Source organism: Thalassophryne amazonica, chromosome 11, assembly GCF_902500255.1.
Source record: "Thalassophryne amazonica chromosome 11, fThaAma1.1, whole genome shotgun sequence".
In the NCBI taxonomy this organism is placed as follows: Eukaryota; Metazoa; Chordata; class Actinopteri; order Batrachoidiformes; family Batrachoididae; genus Thalassophryne; species Thalassophryne amazonica.
In genome coordinates, this window is record NC_047113.1 from 4,975,349 (window position 1) to 4,994,971 (window position 19,623).

The 19,623-nt window shown below is 41.7% G+C and overlaps 1 protein-coding gene across 1 annotated transcript in view; it reads left to right on the forward strand.

Annotated features, from left to right (window-relative positions):
- gpc3 (glypican 3) overlaps window positions 1–19,623 on the forward strand; it is a 643,491-nt gene that overhangs the window by 66,150 nt on the left and 557,718 nt on the right. The window contains exon 2 of the mRNA XM_034181673.1: window positions 17,989–18,150. Within this exon, the coding sequence (XP_034037564.1) occupies window positions 17,989–18,150 (162 nt within the window). The remainder of the gene's footprint in view (window positions 1–17,988; window positions 18,151–19,623) is intronic.

A 19,623-nucleotide genomic window follows, 5' to 3' on the forward strand; every position in this document is an offset into this window, starting at 1 on the left:
GGAAATAGAAGACTTAACAGTATTCCCTGAAAACTCCCTTCTGTCTGATCATTTCTTAATAACATTTACATTTACTCTGATGGACTACCCAGCAGTGGGGAATAAGTTTCATTACACTAGAAGTCTTTCAGAAAGCGCTGTAACTAGGTTTAAGGATATGATTCCTTCTTTATGTTCTCTAATGCCATATACCAACACAGTGCAGAGTAGCTACCTAAACTCTGTAAGGGAGATAGAGTATCTCGTCAATAGTTTTACATCCTCATTGAAGACAACTTTGGATGCTGTAGCTCCTCTGAAAAAGAGAGCTTTAAATCAGAAGTGTCTGACTCCGTGGTATAACTCACAAACTCGTAGCTTAAAGCAGATAACCCGTAAGTTGGAGAGGAAATGGCGTCTCACTAATTTAGAAGATCTTCACTTAGCCTGGAAAAAGAGTCTGTTGCTCTATAAAAAAGCCCTCCGTAAAACTAGGACATCTTTCTACTCATCACTAATTGAAGAAAATAAGAACAACCCCAGGTTTCTTTTCAGCACTGTAGCCAGGCTGACAAAGAGTCAGAGCTCTATTGAGCTGAGTATTCCATTAACTTTAACTAGTAATGACTTCATGACTTTCTTTGCTAACAAAATTTTAACTATTAGAGAAAAAATTACTCATAACCATCCCAAAGACGTATCGTTATCTTTGGCTGCTTTCAGTGATGCCGGTATTTGGTTAGACTCTTTCTCTCCGATTGTTCTGTCTGAGTTATTCTCATTAGTTACTTCATCCAAACCATCAACATGTTTATTAGACCCCATTCCTACCAGGCTGCTCAAGGAAGCCCTACCATTATTTAATGCTTCGATCTTAAATATGATCAATCTATCTTTGTTAGTTGGCTATGTACCACAGGCCTTTAAGGTGGCAGTAATTAAACCATTACTTAAAAAGCCATCACTTGACCCAGCTATCTTAGCTAATTATAGGACCAATCTCCAACCTTCCTTTTCTCTCAAAAATTCTTGAAAGGGTAGTTGTAAAACAGCTAACTGATCATCTGCAGAGGAATGGTCTATTTGAAGAGTTTCAGTCAGGTTTTAGAATTCATCATAGTACAGAAACAGCATTAGTGAAGGTTACAAATGATCTTCTTATGGCCTCGGACAGTGGACTCATCTCTGTGCTTGTTCTGTTAGACCTCAGTGCTGCTTTTGATACTGTTGACCATAAAATTTTATTACAGAGATTAGAGCATGCCATAGGTATTAAAGGCACTGCGCTGCGGTGGTTTGAATCATATTTGTCTAATAGATTACAATTTGTTCATGTAAATGGGGAATCTTCTTCACAGACTAAAGTTAATTATGGAGTTCCACAAGGTTCTGTGCTAGGACCAATTTTATTTACTTTATACATGCTTCCCTTAGGCAGTATTATTAGACGGTATTGCTTAAATTTTCATTGTTACGCAGATGATACCCAGCTTTATCTATCCATGAAGCCAGAGGACACACACCAATTAGCTAAACTGCAGGATTGTCTTACAGACATAAAGACATGGATGACCTCTAATTTCCTGCTTTTAAACTCAGATAAAACTGAAGTTATTGTACTTGGCCCCACAAATCTTAGAAACATGGTGTCTAACCAGATCCTTACTCTGGATGGCATTACCCTGACCTCTAGTAATACTGTGAGAAATCTTGGAGTCATTTTTGATCAGGATATGTCATTCAAAGCGCATATTAAACAAATATGTAGGACTGCTTTTTTGCATTTACGCAATATCTCTAAAATCAGAAAGGTCTTGTCTCAGAGTGATGCTGAAAAACTAATTCATGCATTTATTTCCTCTAGGCTGGACTATTGTAATTCATTATTATCAGGTTGTCCTAAAAGTTCCCTAAAAAGCCTTCAGTTAATTCAAAATGCTGCAGCTAGAGTACTGACGGGGACTAGAAGGAGAGAGCATATCTCACCCATATTGGCCTCTCTTCATTGGCTTCCTGTTAATTCTAGAATAGAATTTAAAATTCTTCTTCTTACTTATAAGGTTTTGAATAATCAGGTCCCGTCTTATCTTAGGGACCTCGTAGTACCATATCACCCCAATAGAGCGCTTCGCTCTCAGACTGCAGGCTTACTTGTAGTTCCTAGGGTTTGTAAGAGTAGAATGGGAGGCAGAGCCTTCAGCTTTCAGGCTCCTCTCCTGTGGAACCAGCTCCCAATTCAGATCAGGGAGACAGACACCCTCTCTACTTTTAAGATTAGGCTTAAAACTTTCCTTTTTGCTAAAGCTTATAGTTAGGGCTGGATCAGGTGACCCTGAACCATCCCTTAGTTATGCTGCTATAGACGTAGACTGCTGGGGGGTTCCCATGATGCACTGTTTCTTTCTCTTTTGCTCTGTATGCACCACTCTGCATTTAATCATTAGTGATTGATCTCTGCTCCCCTCCACAGCATGTCTTTTTCTTGGTTCTCTCCCTCAGCCCCAACCAGTCCCAGCAGAAGACTGCCCCTCCCTGAGCCTGGTTCTGCTGGAGGTTTCTTCCTGTTAAAAGGGAGTTTTTCCTTCCCACTGTAGCCAAGTGCTTGCTCACAGGGGGTCGTTTTGACCGTTGGGGTTTTACATAATTATTGTATGGCCTTGCCTTACAATATAAAGCGCCTTGGGGCAACTGTTTGTTGTGATTTGGCGCTATATAAAAAAATTGATTGATTGATTGATTGATTGATTGATTCAGCAGAGGGAGTGCTTTAGTTAATGCACGTGAAGATTACACTGTGAAACAAATCGTTATCTAGTTATCTAGATCAATCTAACTGCGCAGATTAAACAGCTAACAGATACAGCAAAACACTGCTGTGCTCCGGAACAGGAGGTGATACAATACCGCAGTGAGAGCCAACCACCAGTAGAGGCAAGCAAGAGTATCTAGTGAGTATATACTGTGGTCCTGACTGTATATGCACTGTGGTCCTGACTATATATGTACTGTGGTCCTGACTGTATACTGTGGTCCTGATTGTATACTGTGGTCCTGACTATATACTGTGGTTCTGACTGCATACTGTGGTCCTGACTGTATATGTACTGTGGTCCTGACTATATATGTACTGTGGTCCTGACTGCATACTGTGGTCCTGACTGCATACTGTGGTCCTGACTGTATACTGTGGTTGTTACTGTATACTGTGGTCCTGACTATATACTGTGGTTCTGACTGTATACTGTGGTTCTGACTGTATACTGTGGTCGTTACTGTATACTGTGGTCCTGACTGTATATGTACTGTGGTCCTGACTATATATGTACTGTGGTCCTGACTATATATGTACTGTGGTCCTGACTATGTACTGTGGTTCTGACTATATACTGTGGTCCTGACTGTATATGTACTGTGGTCCTGACTGTATATGTACGGTGGTCCTGACTATATACTGTGGTTCTGACTGTATACTGTGGTTCTGACTGTATACTGTGGTCGTTACTGTATACTGTGGTCCTGACTATATACTGTGGTCCTGACTCTATATGTACTGTGGTCCTGACTATATACTGTGGTTCTGACTGCATACTGTGGTCCTGACTGTATATGTACTGTGGTCCTGACTATATATGTACTGTGGTCCTGACTATATACTGTGGTTCTGACTGCATACTGTGGTCCTGACTGTATATGTACTGTGGTCCTGACTATATACTGTGGTTCTGACTGCATACTGTGGTCCTGACTGTATATGTACTGTGGTCCTGACTATATATGTACTGTGGTCCTGACTATGTACTGTGGTCCTGACTGTATACTGTGGTCCTTACTATATACTGTGGTCCTGACTGCATACTGTGGTCCTGACTATCAATCAATCAATCAACTTTTTTCTTATATAGCACCAAATCACAACAAACAGTTGCCCCAAGGCGCTCCATATTGCAAGGCAAGGCCATACAATAACCATGAAAAACCCCAACGGTCAAAACGACCCCCTATGAGCAAGCACTTGGCCACAGTGGGAAGGAAAAACTCCCTTTTAACAGGAAGAAACCTCCAGCAGAACCCGGCTCAGGGAGGGGCAGTCTTCTGCTGAGACTGGTTGGGGCTGAGGGAAAGAACCAGGAAAAAGACATGCCGAGAAGTAGGGCAGAGATCGATCACTAATGATTAAATGCAGAGTGATGCATACGGAGCAAAAAAAGAAAGAAACAGTGCATCATGGGAACCCCCCACAGTCTACGTCTAAAGCAACATAACCAAGGGATGGTCCAGGGTCACCCGATCCAGCCCTAACTATAAGCCTTAGCGAAAAGGAAAGTTTTAAGCCTAATCTTAAAAGTAGAGAGGGTATCTGTCTCCCTGATCTGAATTGGGAGCTGGTTCCACAGGAGAAGAGCCTGAAAGCTGAAGGCTCTGCCTCCCATTCTACTCTTACAAACCCTAGGAACCACAAGTAAGCCCGCAGTCTGAGAGCGAAGCGCTCTAATGGGGTAATATGGTACTACGAGGTCCCTAAGATAAGATGGGACCTGATTATTCAAAACCTTATAAGTAAGAAGAAGAATTTTAAATTCTATTCTAGAATTAACAGGAAGCCAATGAAGAGAGGCCAACACGGGTGAGATATGCTCTCTCCTGCTAGTCCCCGTCAGTACTCTAGCTGCAGCATTTTGAACCAACTGAAGGCTTTTTAGGGAACTTTTAGGACAACCTGATAATAATGAATTACAATAGTCCAGCCTAGAGGAAATAAATGCATGAATTAGTTTTTCAGCATCACTCTGAGACAAGACCTTTCTGATTTTAGAGATATTGCGTAAATGCAAAAAGGCAGTCCTACATATTTGTTTAATATGCGCTTTGAATGACATATCCTGATCAAAAATGACTCCAAGATTTCTCACAGTATTACTAGAGATCAGGGAAATGCCATCCAGAGTAAGGATCTGGTTAGACACCATGCTTCTAAGATTTGTGGGGCCAAGTACAATAACTTCAGTTTTATCTGAGTTTAAAAGCAGGAAATTAGAGGTCATCCATGTCTTTATGTCTGTAAGACAATCCTGCAGTTTAGCTAATTGGTGTGTATCCTCTGGCTTCATGGATAGATAAAGCTGGGTATCATCTGCGTAACAATGAAAATTTAAGCAATACCGTCTAATAATACTGCCTAAGGGAAGCATGTATAAAGTGAATAAAATTGGTCCTAGCACAGAACCTTGTGGAACTCCATAATTAACTTTAGTCTGTGAAGAGGATTCCCCATTTACATGAACAAACTGTAATCTATTAGACAAATATGATTCAAACCACTGCAGCGCAATGCCTTTAATACCTATGACATGCTCTAATCTCTGTAATAAAATTTTATGGTCAACAGTATCAAAAGCAGCACTGAGGTCCAACAGAACAAGCACAGAGATGAGTCTACTGTCCGAAGCCATAAGAAGATCATTTGTAACCTTCACTAATGCTGTTTCTGTACTATGATGAATTCTAAAACCTGACTGAAACTCTTCAAATAGACCATTCCTCTGCAGGTGATCAGTTAGCTGTTTTACAACTACCCTCTCAAGAATCTTTGAGAGAAAAGGAAGGTTGGAGATTGGCCTATAATTAGCTAAGATAGCTAAGGGATGGGTAATGATACGATTTTATCAATATCGATGCCATTATCGATTCTGCTTATCGATCCAATTCCTTATCAATTCCCTTATCGATACCTCGTGAATTTTGTACTAAAAGTAGGCTTTACAGGTTTTCTATGTATTTCCTTGAGTCTTAAAGTAAATAAATATGAAATTAGTCACTGTATCCTTGATCTCTGGACATAAATAAAAATAAACAAAACGGTGTTTCGCTTTGAAGTTATTAATTCAGACTGGATTCTATTGTTCTATCTTGACTTGTCAGAGAGCCGCGCAATGTTTGGAGCTGTGTGAACAGAACGGAGGACGATTCTCGTTTCTTTCTCGAGTCCCAGTTAGTAACTTTAATCCACACAAAAGTGAATCACAACTCATATTCAGGGATGAAAGTGGTGAAAAACAAAAAAAGCTGAAACCCAAAATTACCCCCCAACACCACCTGCAGGAAAATGTTTCAATTCTAGAAGCTCTGAAATGCAATCTGGGACTATTCCAGACGATAAACTGGAGTGAGTGCAGCATCCATTTAGGTGAGAAAAAAAAAAAAATACAACTTTCCTTATTCAGATTCATTCCAGTAGTATTCTGCTCTTACTAGGATGCAGCAATTTTCTAGTTTGGCAGATAGTTCTGGAAGAAATCACTGAAGAAATTAACAAACTGAAAATATGGTTTGACCGAAACAAACTGTCATTAAACTTAAATAAGACAGGGATGAAATGGAGGTGTGAGAGTCACTAGGTGTTCACAGGAAACACTTATTTATTTCTGTATGTATGTATGTATTTATTTATGTTCACAGTTAGTTGCTATTATATATTTTCTGTTGTGTTTCTATTCAGGTTATTTTTGTCTCTTTCTCTAAAATTGTATATAATAATCATTAGATTATTAATATATAAGCAAAAATAAATTTAAGGAATATTACAATTTGAAATGCACCCGAACGTGATGACGGCTGCAATTGCTAAATGCTAACTTTTAACATTGAAAATGCCATAGACATGCTAACGCGTTAGCATGTCTATGGCATATGTCGGTGGATCGAATCATTTCTTAACGATACCCAAAAGGAACCGGTTCTCGATACCCATCCCTAGTCCTGACTGCGTACTGTAACCCTGACTGTATATGTACTGTGGTCCTGACTGTACAAGGGCTGTCCGTAAAGTATAGGTCCTTTTTATTTTTTTCAAAAACTATATGGATTTCATTCATATGTTTTTACGTCAGACATGCTTGAACCCTCGTGCGCATGCGTGAGTTTTTCCACGCCTGTCGGTGACGTCATTCACCTGTGAGCACTCCTTGTGGGAGGAGTCGTCCAGCCCCTCGTCGGAATTCCTTTGTCTGAGAAGTTGCTGAGAGACTGGCGCTTTGTTTGATCAAAATTTTTTCTAAACCTGTGAGACACATCGAAGTGGACACGGTTCGAAAAATTAAGCTGATCTTCAGTGAAAATTTTAACAGCTGATGAGAGATTTTGAGGTGATTCTGTCGCTTTAAGGACTTTTCACGGTGCGAGACGTCGTGCAGCGCTCTCAGGCGGCGTCATCAGCCTGTTTCAAGCTGAAAACCTCCACATTTCAGGCTCTGTTGATCCAGGATGTCATGAGAGAACAGAGAAGTTTCAGAAGAAGTCGGTTTCAGCATTTTATCCGGATATTCCACTGTTAAAGGAGATTTTTTTAATGAAAGACGTGCGGGCGGATTGCAGTGTCGGCTCGCAGCCGCCGCGACGCTCCGCCACAGGAAAAACACCTCTGTTGGAAGCCTTGAGGACAAGTTGGAACATCTCCAGCTGATAAACAATTTCTCATATACTCACTCCACTGAAAGCCATCAAAAGCCAACTGGATTTTAACAAATGGTTATCAACACGGAGGTGTTTTTCCTGTGCCGCCGCACCGCGTCGGCTGCGTCCCGACGCGCGGACCCGTCCGCACGTCTTTCATTAAAAAAATCTCCTTTAACAGTGGAATATCCGGATAAAATGCTGAAACCGACTTCTTCTGAAACTTCTCTGTTCTCTCACGACGTCCTGGATCAATAGAGCCTGAAATGTGGAGGTTTTCAGCTTGAAACAGGCTGATGACAGCGGCTGAGAGCGCTGAGCGACGTCTCGCACCGTGAAAAGTCCTTAAAGCGACAGAATCACCTCAAAATCTCTCATCAGCTGTTAAAATTTTCACTGAAAACCAGCTTAATTTTTCGAACCATGTCCACTTCGATGTGTCTCACAGGTTTAGAAAAAATTTTGATCAAACAAAGCGCCAGTCTCTCAGCAACTTCTCAGACAAAGGAATTCCAACGAGGGGCTGGACGACTCCTCCCACAAGGAGTGCTCACAGGCGAATGACGTCACCGACAGGCATGGAAAAACTCACGCATGCGCACGAGGGTGCAAGCATGTCTGACGTAAAAACATATGAATGAAATCCATATAGTTTTTGAAAAAAATAAAAAGGACCTATACTTTACGGACAGCCCTCGTATATGTACTGTGGTCCTGACTATATACTATACTACATGACTATATATATATATCTCAAAAATAATTAGGGAATAACCCTGTTGTGTCTGATGGTTTGCGGACGTTCATGCTGGTAATACGTTCGCAAATAGAGCTTTACTTGTGACGCCTTAGCGGAGCAATAAACCGGCAATTTGCGACCATATAAAGAGCGTGAACATCCACAAATCATCAGACACAAGGGGGTTATTCCCATTCTAATTCAGTTCCATCGTTTGCACAATTTATTTTTCTGTAGGTAGTTTGGTCGGCGAGGCTTACCGTTGAGCCGGGGCAGCAGCGGTCAGGGCGCAGACTAATCCATCAAACATGAAAATCATCAAATGTGAACCGGTAATTCTGTATCAGAATCCACATCAATACTTTAGTGTGGTAGCTTAAATTCACCCATTTAGGTGGTGGCGTTGGTATGCGATTATCTCTCACTCTCAGCTAACAGCACTAACAGCTAGCAGCACGCGCAGCCGGTGTTCTTTGGATTTGTGTGTCTCGTCGGATAAATCGACAGTTCCACATCCCGACGATCAGAATCCACATCAGTACTTTAGTATGGTAGCTTAAATTCACCCATTGTGGTGACGGCGTTGGTACGCGACTTTCTCTCGCTCTCAGCTAACAGCTAGCAGGGTGTTCTGTCGAATTGTGCATCTTGTCACATAAATTGACACTTTCGCGTCCCGACAATATTGTGCAATTGTGTGGAGGACAGGAATGACATCTCATCATAACACTGATCAGGGCGCGTAGTAATACATCTAAATGTGAAACGGTTGAATATTTTCGCACCGTTACCCCGATATTATACGGTCTGAAATCTCACACGATTAACCATTCAGATTCATGGAAAAAATGTAATTGGATTAGAATACATATTAAAAGGTAAACTATGTAATTAGAAAGCTGAGGAAAATGTGGGTTTGAGTTCATTTAAAGCTACACTACTGAATCCCTGTTGATACCTGTGTATTTGCTAAGAATGTTTTAATATGACAAAGTTTGTCCAGAAAAAACAAAAAACAAATCTATTTTCTAGCTTTGATAGTCACTGAGGTCTGAGGAGTAATTGAATTAGTGTTTTTTCCCGTTACCATCATAGTATTTCACATTCTGACAAAGTATTCAATTAGAGGCATTGCAAAGATGTATCTTACATCCCCATGGGAACGCATGCACAGATATATGAGCAGAATATGGATGGTGCACGATGCTGTCAGGATCTGCCCCAGCCTGGGGTTCATGTCTGGGTTTTCCCCTTATTTGGTCTAGGCTTCCACTGAGGGTTTTACAGTTTTACTTTTCATATTATTATATGTTGTCATGTAAGTCTTGGTTTGGTTCTGTTTCTGTACTTTGTGTAATGCTTCTGTTACCGGTTTTATTCCATGCATCATTTATTTATGGTTTAGTCATTCATTGTATTACCTAGTCCCTGGTTTTGATTTGTTCATCATTTATTTCCTATTTTGTCAGTAGTTTGTTTTGTCATGTTTAGTGTATTCACTTCCTGTGTCACGTCCTCTCTTTTTAGTTATCACTGGTCTGTCACTCCTCGACTTGCCACCTTAGTTTTAGTTTTGCCCCTCTGTTTTGTTCATGTTTATTATGGTTAGTCAAGCGCGTCACATTTTGCACTGTTGGTTTTTCTGTCATTTAATTATCTTGCCCCAGTTCACTTTGCTTTTGCCTTACTGCTCTCTCTTGCACTTACCTTTGTCTTCCCTGGTCACGCCCCCTTCCAGCACTCTCTGCACACCTGTTCCTCATTTCACACTCTGATTCTTCCACTTGTATATTTAAGCCCTCACAGTTTCACAGTCCCTCGCCAGATTGTTGCATTTTGCACTTTCCAGCCTCACGCCTTTGTCCTGTTTAGTCTTGTAGTATTTCTGACCTTGCCTGTATAATCGACCTCTGCCTTGTCCAATCCCTGAACTCTGCTCGTTTTTGACTTTGCCTCTGCCTCAGCCCTGTGAACTCCTGTCGCCGTGTATTTGGACCTGTGCTTGTTTTTTGGACTCTGCCTCAGCTTGCTACCTGCCTGTACCTCCACTACGTTGACTGATTTCCTGTGTACCGAACCTATAGCCTGCATACTAGATAAAGCTATTTTTCTTAATCCAACACCTGTGTCTGTGAGTCTGCATTTGCCTCCTACAACCTTCAGGGTCAAGCCACCACAAACCATGACAGATGCAGCATTTTAATTTAGTTCATTTTAAATTCATCCTTCAGTCATTCAAGCTGGAAAAAGAGTTGAGTTTATATAGTTTGGCTGGAACACAGGTTTTTTTTTTTTTTGCAGTTTTCACAGTCCAAAGTGTCGTCCTTCCAAACTGATCTCTGCACTGCTGTTGCTTTATCCTTCTGGCTCCGAGCAGCAGACTCAGCTGATATTTGTTCACCATCAATCAGTGATGCTTCTCACACAACTGCTCCACTCAGCTTGGCAGCTTTGGACTCGGTGAAACCAGTGAAGGTTTCAGCATCCTCTGGGAGCAGGACGGAGCTCCTCTTTGTGTTTAAACGATGGATGGTACTGGCCTATTTATGGCGGTGATGTCTGCCTGCACCTGAAACATTTTGGAGCAGTGATTTGGGAATAAGTTGGAAATATATAGCTTGAAAGAGCATTTTCCTCTGGATGTGTTTTCCCCGCTGAGCTGTAACACGACTGAGCCTTTGTTCCCTGCTGTGAATAAAAATGGCATTATTTTAAACTTGTTTCTCCACAAAACCTTTAAATTGATATTTCCCACAGAATTACTGTCAAGTAACAAAAGTAGCAAAAATGGCCCTTTGTCAAACATGACCTTCAGCGCAGCGTCACATTAAAGTCTTTGATTGGGATAAAGTGTAACTATGAAGTCTTTATCATTGCACCTTTTCATACTAACTTCATTTCTTGAAAGCATTTTTCCCCCTTATGTTCCAGGTGTGTATCATGCCCTTGTCTTGAAATGTTCTCGTCACCTTTTGTGCTACTTTCATCCTTTTCATCTGCACAAACAGTCTTTAGTGTTGATGCAGCTGCAGAGCTGAAATCACTTTTAAACTTAGACAAGGCTGTTTGGATGTGAGTGCATTTGAACACAGACCGCAGTGTTCGGGACCAACCAGCCAAAAGGACACAGGTTTCCTATCCAAAAACACGGTTTTATTTTACCCAAGCATACCAAAAATAGAATTTAATACAAACAAGCAAAATAATACCCAACCCGGCAGTTAAAAGGGGTCAAATAAACATAACCCTACTGTTAACCCCCAAAACATGAATGTGCTGCAAATCATGAATTATCCGCAAACCATTCATGAAAATTTATGTAAACTGTGAATATCTGCGAACCATTAATGATTTTGCTGCAAACTGTGAATAAACTATCCAACAAAATGTGAACCCAGGTCTCGCAAAGCTTCAGTCGCAAAACGTGAATATCATTCATGATATACGTATATTTTCTTTCAGTTTAAGTAGTTTACGGATTTCAGTTTACGGATAAATTGCTTCAGGAAATTGGGGTGGGGGGGTGGAGGTCACTACACTGGTGAGGCGAGCACCGAGCACGCTTTCGCTTCTGGTGTCAAGCGTCCGGCCCTGCTGGACATGGCCATTCTGGGGACAGGGACAGGTGTGGAGTTTGACTGGAGCAGTACCTGTCACAAGGTAACACAGGTGTCCGAAGACAGAATCAGGGAGGACAGAAACCTCTTTCAGTATGAATACGGACCGTGACAGCAGGGCCTCATGATCCTTCTGACTTTTTGGGTTTTAAGCAGGGGGTGTCAGAAAAGTTACCACAGGGATAACTGGCTTGTGGCGGCTAAGCGTTCATAGCGATGTCACATTTTGATCTTTCAATGTCGACTTTTCCTGTCATTGTGAAGCAGAATTTACCAAGCGTTTGGATTCTTGCACCTTGATCTTGGACGAATTTGATCTCCGCACAGCCGCTCAATTCGTTGTGCCAATGCGTCCTGCTTTGTTCCGCTTGATGCCATGCTCTATAACATAATCATTTTGTAGCTGATGACACGTTTTCACTCAGAACGTCTCCGATGAAACCATTCTCTCATCACTCCGAGAATCACACAGAAATAATTTACAGCTGCAGGTTGACTCCTTTGTGTCATGCGGTGGAGAATGCACTCATAATCTTGTCTGAAAGGTAATTATTTCTAATATATATTCTAATGGATTGATAAAACAGTTGTAGAGAAGCTTGAATCTTCGACTGGACTGGGTTGCTTGATGCGAGGATGTTTCGCTTCAAATCGCAGAAGCTTCCTTAGCTAAAATTCTTGCGATTTGAAGTGAAACGTCCTCACGTCAAGCAACCCAGTCCAGTCGAAGATTCAAGCTTCTCTACTATGGAAACCACCTGGACAACTGAGAGCCTACATAGAAACATTGTGATAAAACAGTTGCATTTTCATTACTTCTTATGAGTTAAATAATGTATCTATAAAGGTATGTTTATTATAGATGTAACATCTTGTTACAACCTCAATCCCAATGAAGTTGGGACTTGTGTAAAATTTAAATAAAAACAGAATACAATGATTTTCAAATCCTCTTCAGCCTATATTCAGTTGAATACACCACAAAGACAAGATATTTAATGTTCAAACTGATAAACTTTGTTTTTGTGCAAATATTCGGTCATTTTGAAATGGATGCCTGCAACACGTTTCAAAAAAGCTGGGACGGGGCAACAAAAGACTGGGAAAGTTGATGAATGCTCAAAGAACACGTATTTGGAAACAGGTGAGTGTCATGATTGGGTACAAAAGGAGCATCACCCAAAAGGCTCAGCCATTCACAAGCAAAGATGGGGTGAGGATCACTACTTTGTGAACAACTGCGTGAAAAAAACAGTCCAACAGTTTAAGAACAATGTTTCTCAACATTCAGTTGCAAGGAATTTAGGGATTTCATCATCTACAGTCCATAATATAATCAGAAGATTCAGAGAATCTGGAGAACTTTGTACATGTAAGCGGCAAGGCCAAAAACCAACATTGAATGCCCGTGACCTTTGATAACTGAGATGGCACTGCATTAAAAACTGACATCATTGTGTAAAGGATCTTACCGCGTGGGCTCAGGAACACTTCAGAAAACCACTGTCAGTTAACACAGTTCGTCGCTACATCTACAAGTGCAAGTTAAAACTCTACCATGTGTGACAAAGCGAACAATTTACTCCTCAATCGTCACGGCAATTAGAAATCATGAATGAACATGGTATGTCGGACTTCTGACACCACCCTGGGAATTTCACCCAGGGAATTCAACAATTGAATAACTTCAACCTAAGACACACAGGTTCGTTGTAATTGAGACAGAGATGTGGTTCCCAAATACAAACAAATAATTTATTAACAATTAAAGTTCTAGTTAAAAAGACAATTTTTATAAAAAACTCATAACTCATCAAATGTCCACACTGAGCGTAAAGCCGCCGCAGCAAACAGGGCACATCCACTGGTCTCACGGGACGAAGTCTTTCAGCAGAGCACCAGAGCAAAGCAGCAGGGCCTCCTTCCACAGCTTGGTCCAAAATCCTACATTTTAAACAAACAAATATCTGAAAGAGGAGCTTACTTTGTGCTGTACATACCGAACCGTCCGTCACAGCAGTCAGCTGTAACTCGACACCACCCCAGAGCGTCAAGAGCACCACAAACTCAGCAGCGCACCACCACCGACAGCCCACACAGAGGTCTCTGTACAACAAAACCACCTCCTTAAACACTCACCACTACACCTCAACGAGCCTGCAGCTGTGGCCGGCGCCTACCTGTCTTTACGGGAACATGGAAGTGAACACGTCCAAACACCTGCAGTCAGTCTCCAGAAAGAGAAAGAAGAGCACACACACTCCCTCTTTTATGCAAACACTCCTCTGCCACAACCAGCTGCACTCAATCCACCAGCTGAACATCATTAAGGTCATCCATCCTGCTACACATGCAAAGTGAAAGTCATACATCAACAACATCCAGAAATTATTCCGCCTTCTCTGTGCCCGAGCTCATTTGAAATGGACAGACGCAAAGTGGAAAAGTGTGCTGTGGTCTGATGAGTCCACATTTCAAATTATTTTTGGAAATCATGGATGTCGTGTCCTCTGGACAAAAGAGGAAAAAGACCATCCAGATTGTTACCAACGCAAAGTTCAAAAGCCAGCATCTGTGATGGTATGGGGGTGTGTTAGTGCCCATCACAAGGGCAACTTACACATCTGTGATGGCACCATCAATGCTGAAAGGTACATCCAGGTTTTGGAGCAACACATGCTGCCATCCAAGCAACGTCTTTTTCAGGGACGTCCCTGCTTATTTCAGCAAGACAATGCCAAGCCACTTTCTGCACGTGTTACAACAGCGTGGTTTCATAGTAAAAGAGTGCGGGTACTAGACTGGCCTGTCTGCAGTCCAGACCTGTCGCCCATTGAAAAAGTGTGGCGCATTATGAAGCGCAAAATACGACAACGGAGACCCCGGACTGTTGAACAACTGAAGTCGTACATCAAGCAAGAATGGGAAAGAATTCCACCTACAAAGCTTCAACAATTAGTGCCCTCAGTTCCCAAACGCTTATTGAGTGTTGTTAGAAGGAAAGGTGATGTAACACAGTGGGAAACATACCACTGTCCCAGCTTTTTTGAAACGTGTTGCAGGCATCCATTTCTAAACGCCACCTCCCGGTTAACGGTGTTCCAAACGGCCGATAGGCGCGGTCAGTATAAAAACGCTAGTGCGCTGCATGCAGGCCTCTGACTCGCGGCCAGCTCCAGATATTTTTGCAGAGAAGCTCCAGTATGTCTCCTAAAAGAAAATTGGCAGCGGAAAGGACTTACCAAGAGGTCTGGTTCAGAAGCAGAGGAGAGCCCTGTAGTGGAGATGAGCAACACGTTGAGGAGGGAAAAAGGAGAAGAAAAGGCTGAGAGATGAGCTCCCTCCCCCTGCAGTGACAGCTGCTTCAGCCTATTATACTCTGGGGGCGGTGCCTATATGCAAAAGTTCCTGGAGTAACGCAGGATTTGCCTGGATAAATCCAGTGGTACACAGGGCATTATTGGTGGCAACAGAACACCGCCGTTCTCACGCGTCTTAGGACAGAACTGGGTATTAACCCCCATTGCCTGACGTGTGCCGGATGCTACGGCATCAAAACGCCACTTTATTTGGCAGATTTAGCGGCGTTTTATCCGCGTATTTGCAGCTAGTACGGTGCTCAAAACGCCGGTGAAATGCTCCGCCCCTTTCCACCGCGAAAACAGCTGGAACTACCGCGAACTTCAGTCTACGTACTACCCACCAACAAAACCGTCTATGTGTATCATGGGCTTAAGGCTTTTAGCCAAACCAGGAAGAAGGACTGACAGCACTAATCATGACTCAAACACAAAGAAAAGCTAATTAATGCAACCTGATTTTGACAGAACAGTGTAAATTATGTGTACACTTGATCTAGATTAGTGACAATTAGCTCAGCATTTGCAAACGGAGAGTGAAAAGTTGCTTTCCGCTGACCAGGGCCAAGGGCTGCCAGACTTCACAGGAGCTAAGTTAACATCAGTCTGGCAACGCTGATGTTCATCGTGATCTCAGAAAATTTTTTTAACATGCTTAAAATCTTCAATGTTCATGCTAAAACGGCTGCAAGAGTTGAGCTCCGCTCCTACTACGTCACATCCACTAGTACGCCATTACAGCTTTGTTCCAGCTCTGCTGGCCAACATCAGAGGCTTGACTGGATGCACCACCTCCTCTGGATCCCTTGGGTATGAAGAAATATGTAGAAATGTGAAGGAATATGTAGAATCTGTGTTGGCGATGCACCAGTAAGACGTGATGCAATTGTAGTGTTACACTGAGTTTATATAGGCTACGTCACCAGTGTTGAGTTGACAATCAGCTCCGCCAACCTATGGTACTCCTCTATGGAGTGTGCTACCAATGCACCCATCCTCCCATGGCAAAGGTAGAACTACATGCAGTAGTAAGTCAGTGCACTGTTGCCAAACGTTGCCCTCTGTTGAGTTACGTCAACCTGCGTTGAAGGTGGGAAATGTGGAGCCCTGGAATGAGCCCACGCTTATTATTAAGAATCTGCTACATCAGCCACTTCATGTCATAGTGTGAATGGGCTCTTACAATGTAGTGCCAAAATCTAACAAACCAAATTCTAAGCTAAAACTACGTTTTTTATTGCAACTAAAATAAATATGAAGACAACAAAAGTGCTGATGTGTGAGAGTGCTTAAAAATATAAACCTGCATTAAAATCTGTATGTCAAATGTGGTGAAATCAATATTATCATTACTGCTGCATTTGTGTGGCTGTGGATCCAGTCATCACAACCAGAGGACAGGAGGAAGCTTTTCGGAGGTATTTATTGTTATATATCAATTTCAATTTTCAATTTCACTTTATTTTCATTTATATAGCACCAAATCACAACAGAGTTGCCTCAAGGCGCCTCACACAGGTAAGGTCTAACCTTACTAACCCCCAGAGCAACAGTGGTAAGGAAAAACTCCCTCTGAGGAAGAAACCTCAAGCAGACCAGACTCAAAGGGGTGACCCTCTGCTTGGGCCATGATACAAACATAAATTACAGAACAGTTCACGGAGGAATACACAAGAAATGCTATTGGCGCACAGGACAGGAGGATCGCCAACACGAATATAACTCCCATCTCTGGATGGAGGTGCACCTAAACAGAGAGAAAAAACAGAATCAGGCATCAGAAAGACAAAAAATACAGTATAATTTGTCAGCATTAAACAACAAGAAAAACAGAAGAAATACTAAGGTGATCACCGGCCACTAGCCCTAAACTAAAAACTAAACTAAAAGACACTAAAAGACCCAGAATTTAGGTAAAGTTGAGGCTGCGGCACGCTCTGTTTACAATAAAATGAATTAAAAGAGTAAAAAGCGTAAAACAAAACTATACCAGTATGCTAGCCATATGAAAGGGAAAATAAGTGCATCTTAAGTCTGGACTTGAAAGTCTCCACAGAATCTGACTGTTTTATTGACACAGAGTTGTATATTGTGAGGGTAGGCAAAGTACCAGGTGTGGGAAGAGTTCAGCGCAACCATGGAAAAGGACTTTTCAAAGTCTGTATAGTGAAATCTTGATCCAGAATCCAAATCCAGATCTGGATCACCTCCAAAATGTAATGGAGTCTTAATATCTATCTGTGGTGAAAACGTTGTCAAAATCCAGGCAGTAGTTTTGATGTAATCCTACAAACAGACAAACAAATAGTTATAAAAATAAAATAAAATAGTAATAAAATAGACAGACAAATAAATAAATAAATAAATAAACACTGATTATTTTATTATGTCCTTGGCGGGCGTAACGAGACTGCACAACAGCGACATAATAACAGACAGACCAGGATAAAGACAGTCACACACACATCTAAACCCACAGGGACTTAGACAATAACAACACTAGAAACAGTCACAAGGGCGAGTCAGAGCACAAACGCACACAAACCAAAAGACAGACCACAGACACAGACAGGGGATGGACACCAACAATAGGACACAGAGAACACACCACAACAAGTGATGTTTGAGCACCTCAAGTGGTACCAAAAACGTCCTTGGTCAGTGGACTATATTGAAAGTCCTGTCCAGTCTGTTGGAGTCCTGCAGCGCTCAGCAACCATCCAGAAAACAATGTGTGTGTGAAGAAACTAGCCTCTGTTTGGACACTTATACAATGGTGTCTCCACAGCGCCTTCTGTCTGCTGATCCACACATTGCTGTCTCGTTTCTCTCGTTTCCCTTCCAGGTGCAGATCTGCAGGTTTGCCAAACCAAAGGCCGAACCTGCTGCACCAGGAAGATGGAGGAGCGCTATCAGGTAACGGCACGCAGCAACATGGAGTCTGGTCTGCAGGCGGTCAGCGCTCACCTGAAACGTCTCATCATCCAGAACGCCGCCATATTCCAGGGTAAACTGTGAGCACAGACTAAAGCAAAGCAAATGTGGTTAAAGCTGCTGTTTGAAACAAATCGAGACAGTCCCTGCACTTGTCCTGTTCACGCCAGCAGCTTACTTCTACACGCTGAGTAATATACAGTGGTGGGCACAGTTACGCTAATTTGCTAACCGCTAATTAGCAAAGGTAACTTCTTCATTAGCAGATTAGTTTTTCAGCTAACTTTGAAAACCATCAGCAGACCAATAAGCCATCTCACACTCTCAGGTGACGCACTGCATTATGGGAGAGGTGAGAGGTCATGTGACCCAAACACAGCCAACGCATGCGAGCGGCACTATTTAAATCCAAGTGATTTCTCTCTGTTTATTGGTATTTTGGGGTAATTCCAGCTCCAATAGCGTATCTTAAAGTTGCTGCAGTTAAAAAGCTCATAGTTGGATCTCAGTGCTCTTACCTGAGTGCCCCATTGTTTTTTTTTTAGGACTTTATTAGAGAAAAACAGAACAAAGGAATACAGTGACAACTCTCAGTATCTATAACAAAAGAATCAGATTTAATAATGAAGCAATTATGAACCTCCAAAGAAAATACTGTTATTTTCCCCCGGCTCTTTCTGTAACACTGTCTCACAAAGTACAAACTTTTAAATTTATTCAAAGTCACAATGAAAAAAATCAGGCCTGGATTCTAAAGAGCTTCTCTCACAGATGAGATTCACTCTTTCAGAAACCCAAACAATGGACACAAACAGTTTTTATAAACTTTATAAAACTCAACATAGCCGTGACAAAGGTGGACCTTATTTCACAAAATCCTCCCCTTAATAAATAATAATAAATAATATTATAGTTTAATATAATCTGAATCTCTTTGTCCTAAGTGGTAAAACAGGCTAAATCCAGTTCGACATACACATTCCAACAAAAAACAAAGGAAAGTAAGAATAAGAGTAAAAACTAAGAATACAATCCTAAGTAAAATAACTACTTTCATGTCAAAACAAGTAAAGAAAACAAATAAATAAAACAATAATTAAACACACACATATATCTAACAATACAATCTGGATTACATCAAATCCTCAACGAGTCGGGTGGATTGTATCATTATAATGCGTCTGAAGCGTGTACTTTGAAAATTACGGCGTTTAAAGCGGGACATCTGGATGTCCCAGTTAGGAATAATGGAACAGGACTGTGGTTCTATTTTGTGGGTTTTCTTCTCTTAACTGGGGCCATAATTAAGAGGGACGGCCAGCGGCTAGAGGTGAAATTATTGGACCAAGAATGTTTTCATTAATCAGGAACAAAAGTCGGAGGTTCGAAGACGATCAGATACCGTTATAGTTCCAACTATACGCTATGATAGCTAGTGATCTGGCAGCGTTATTCCCAGGACCCGCACAGCGTCTGGTGTACCAGGAAGATGGGTGGAGACGAAAAGGCACCACCAGGAGCCTGTGGATTAATTTGACTCAACACG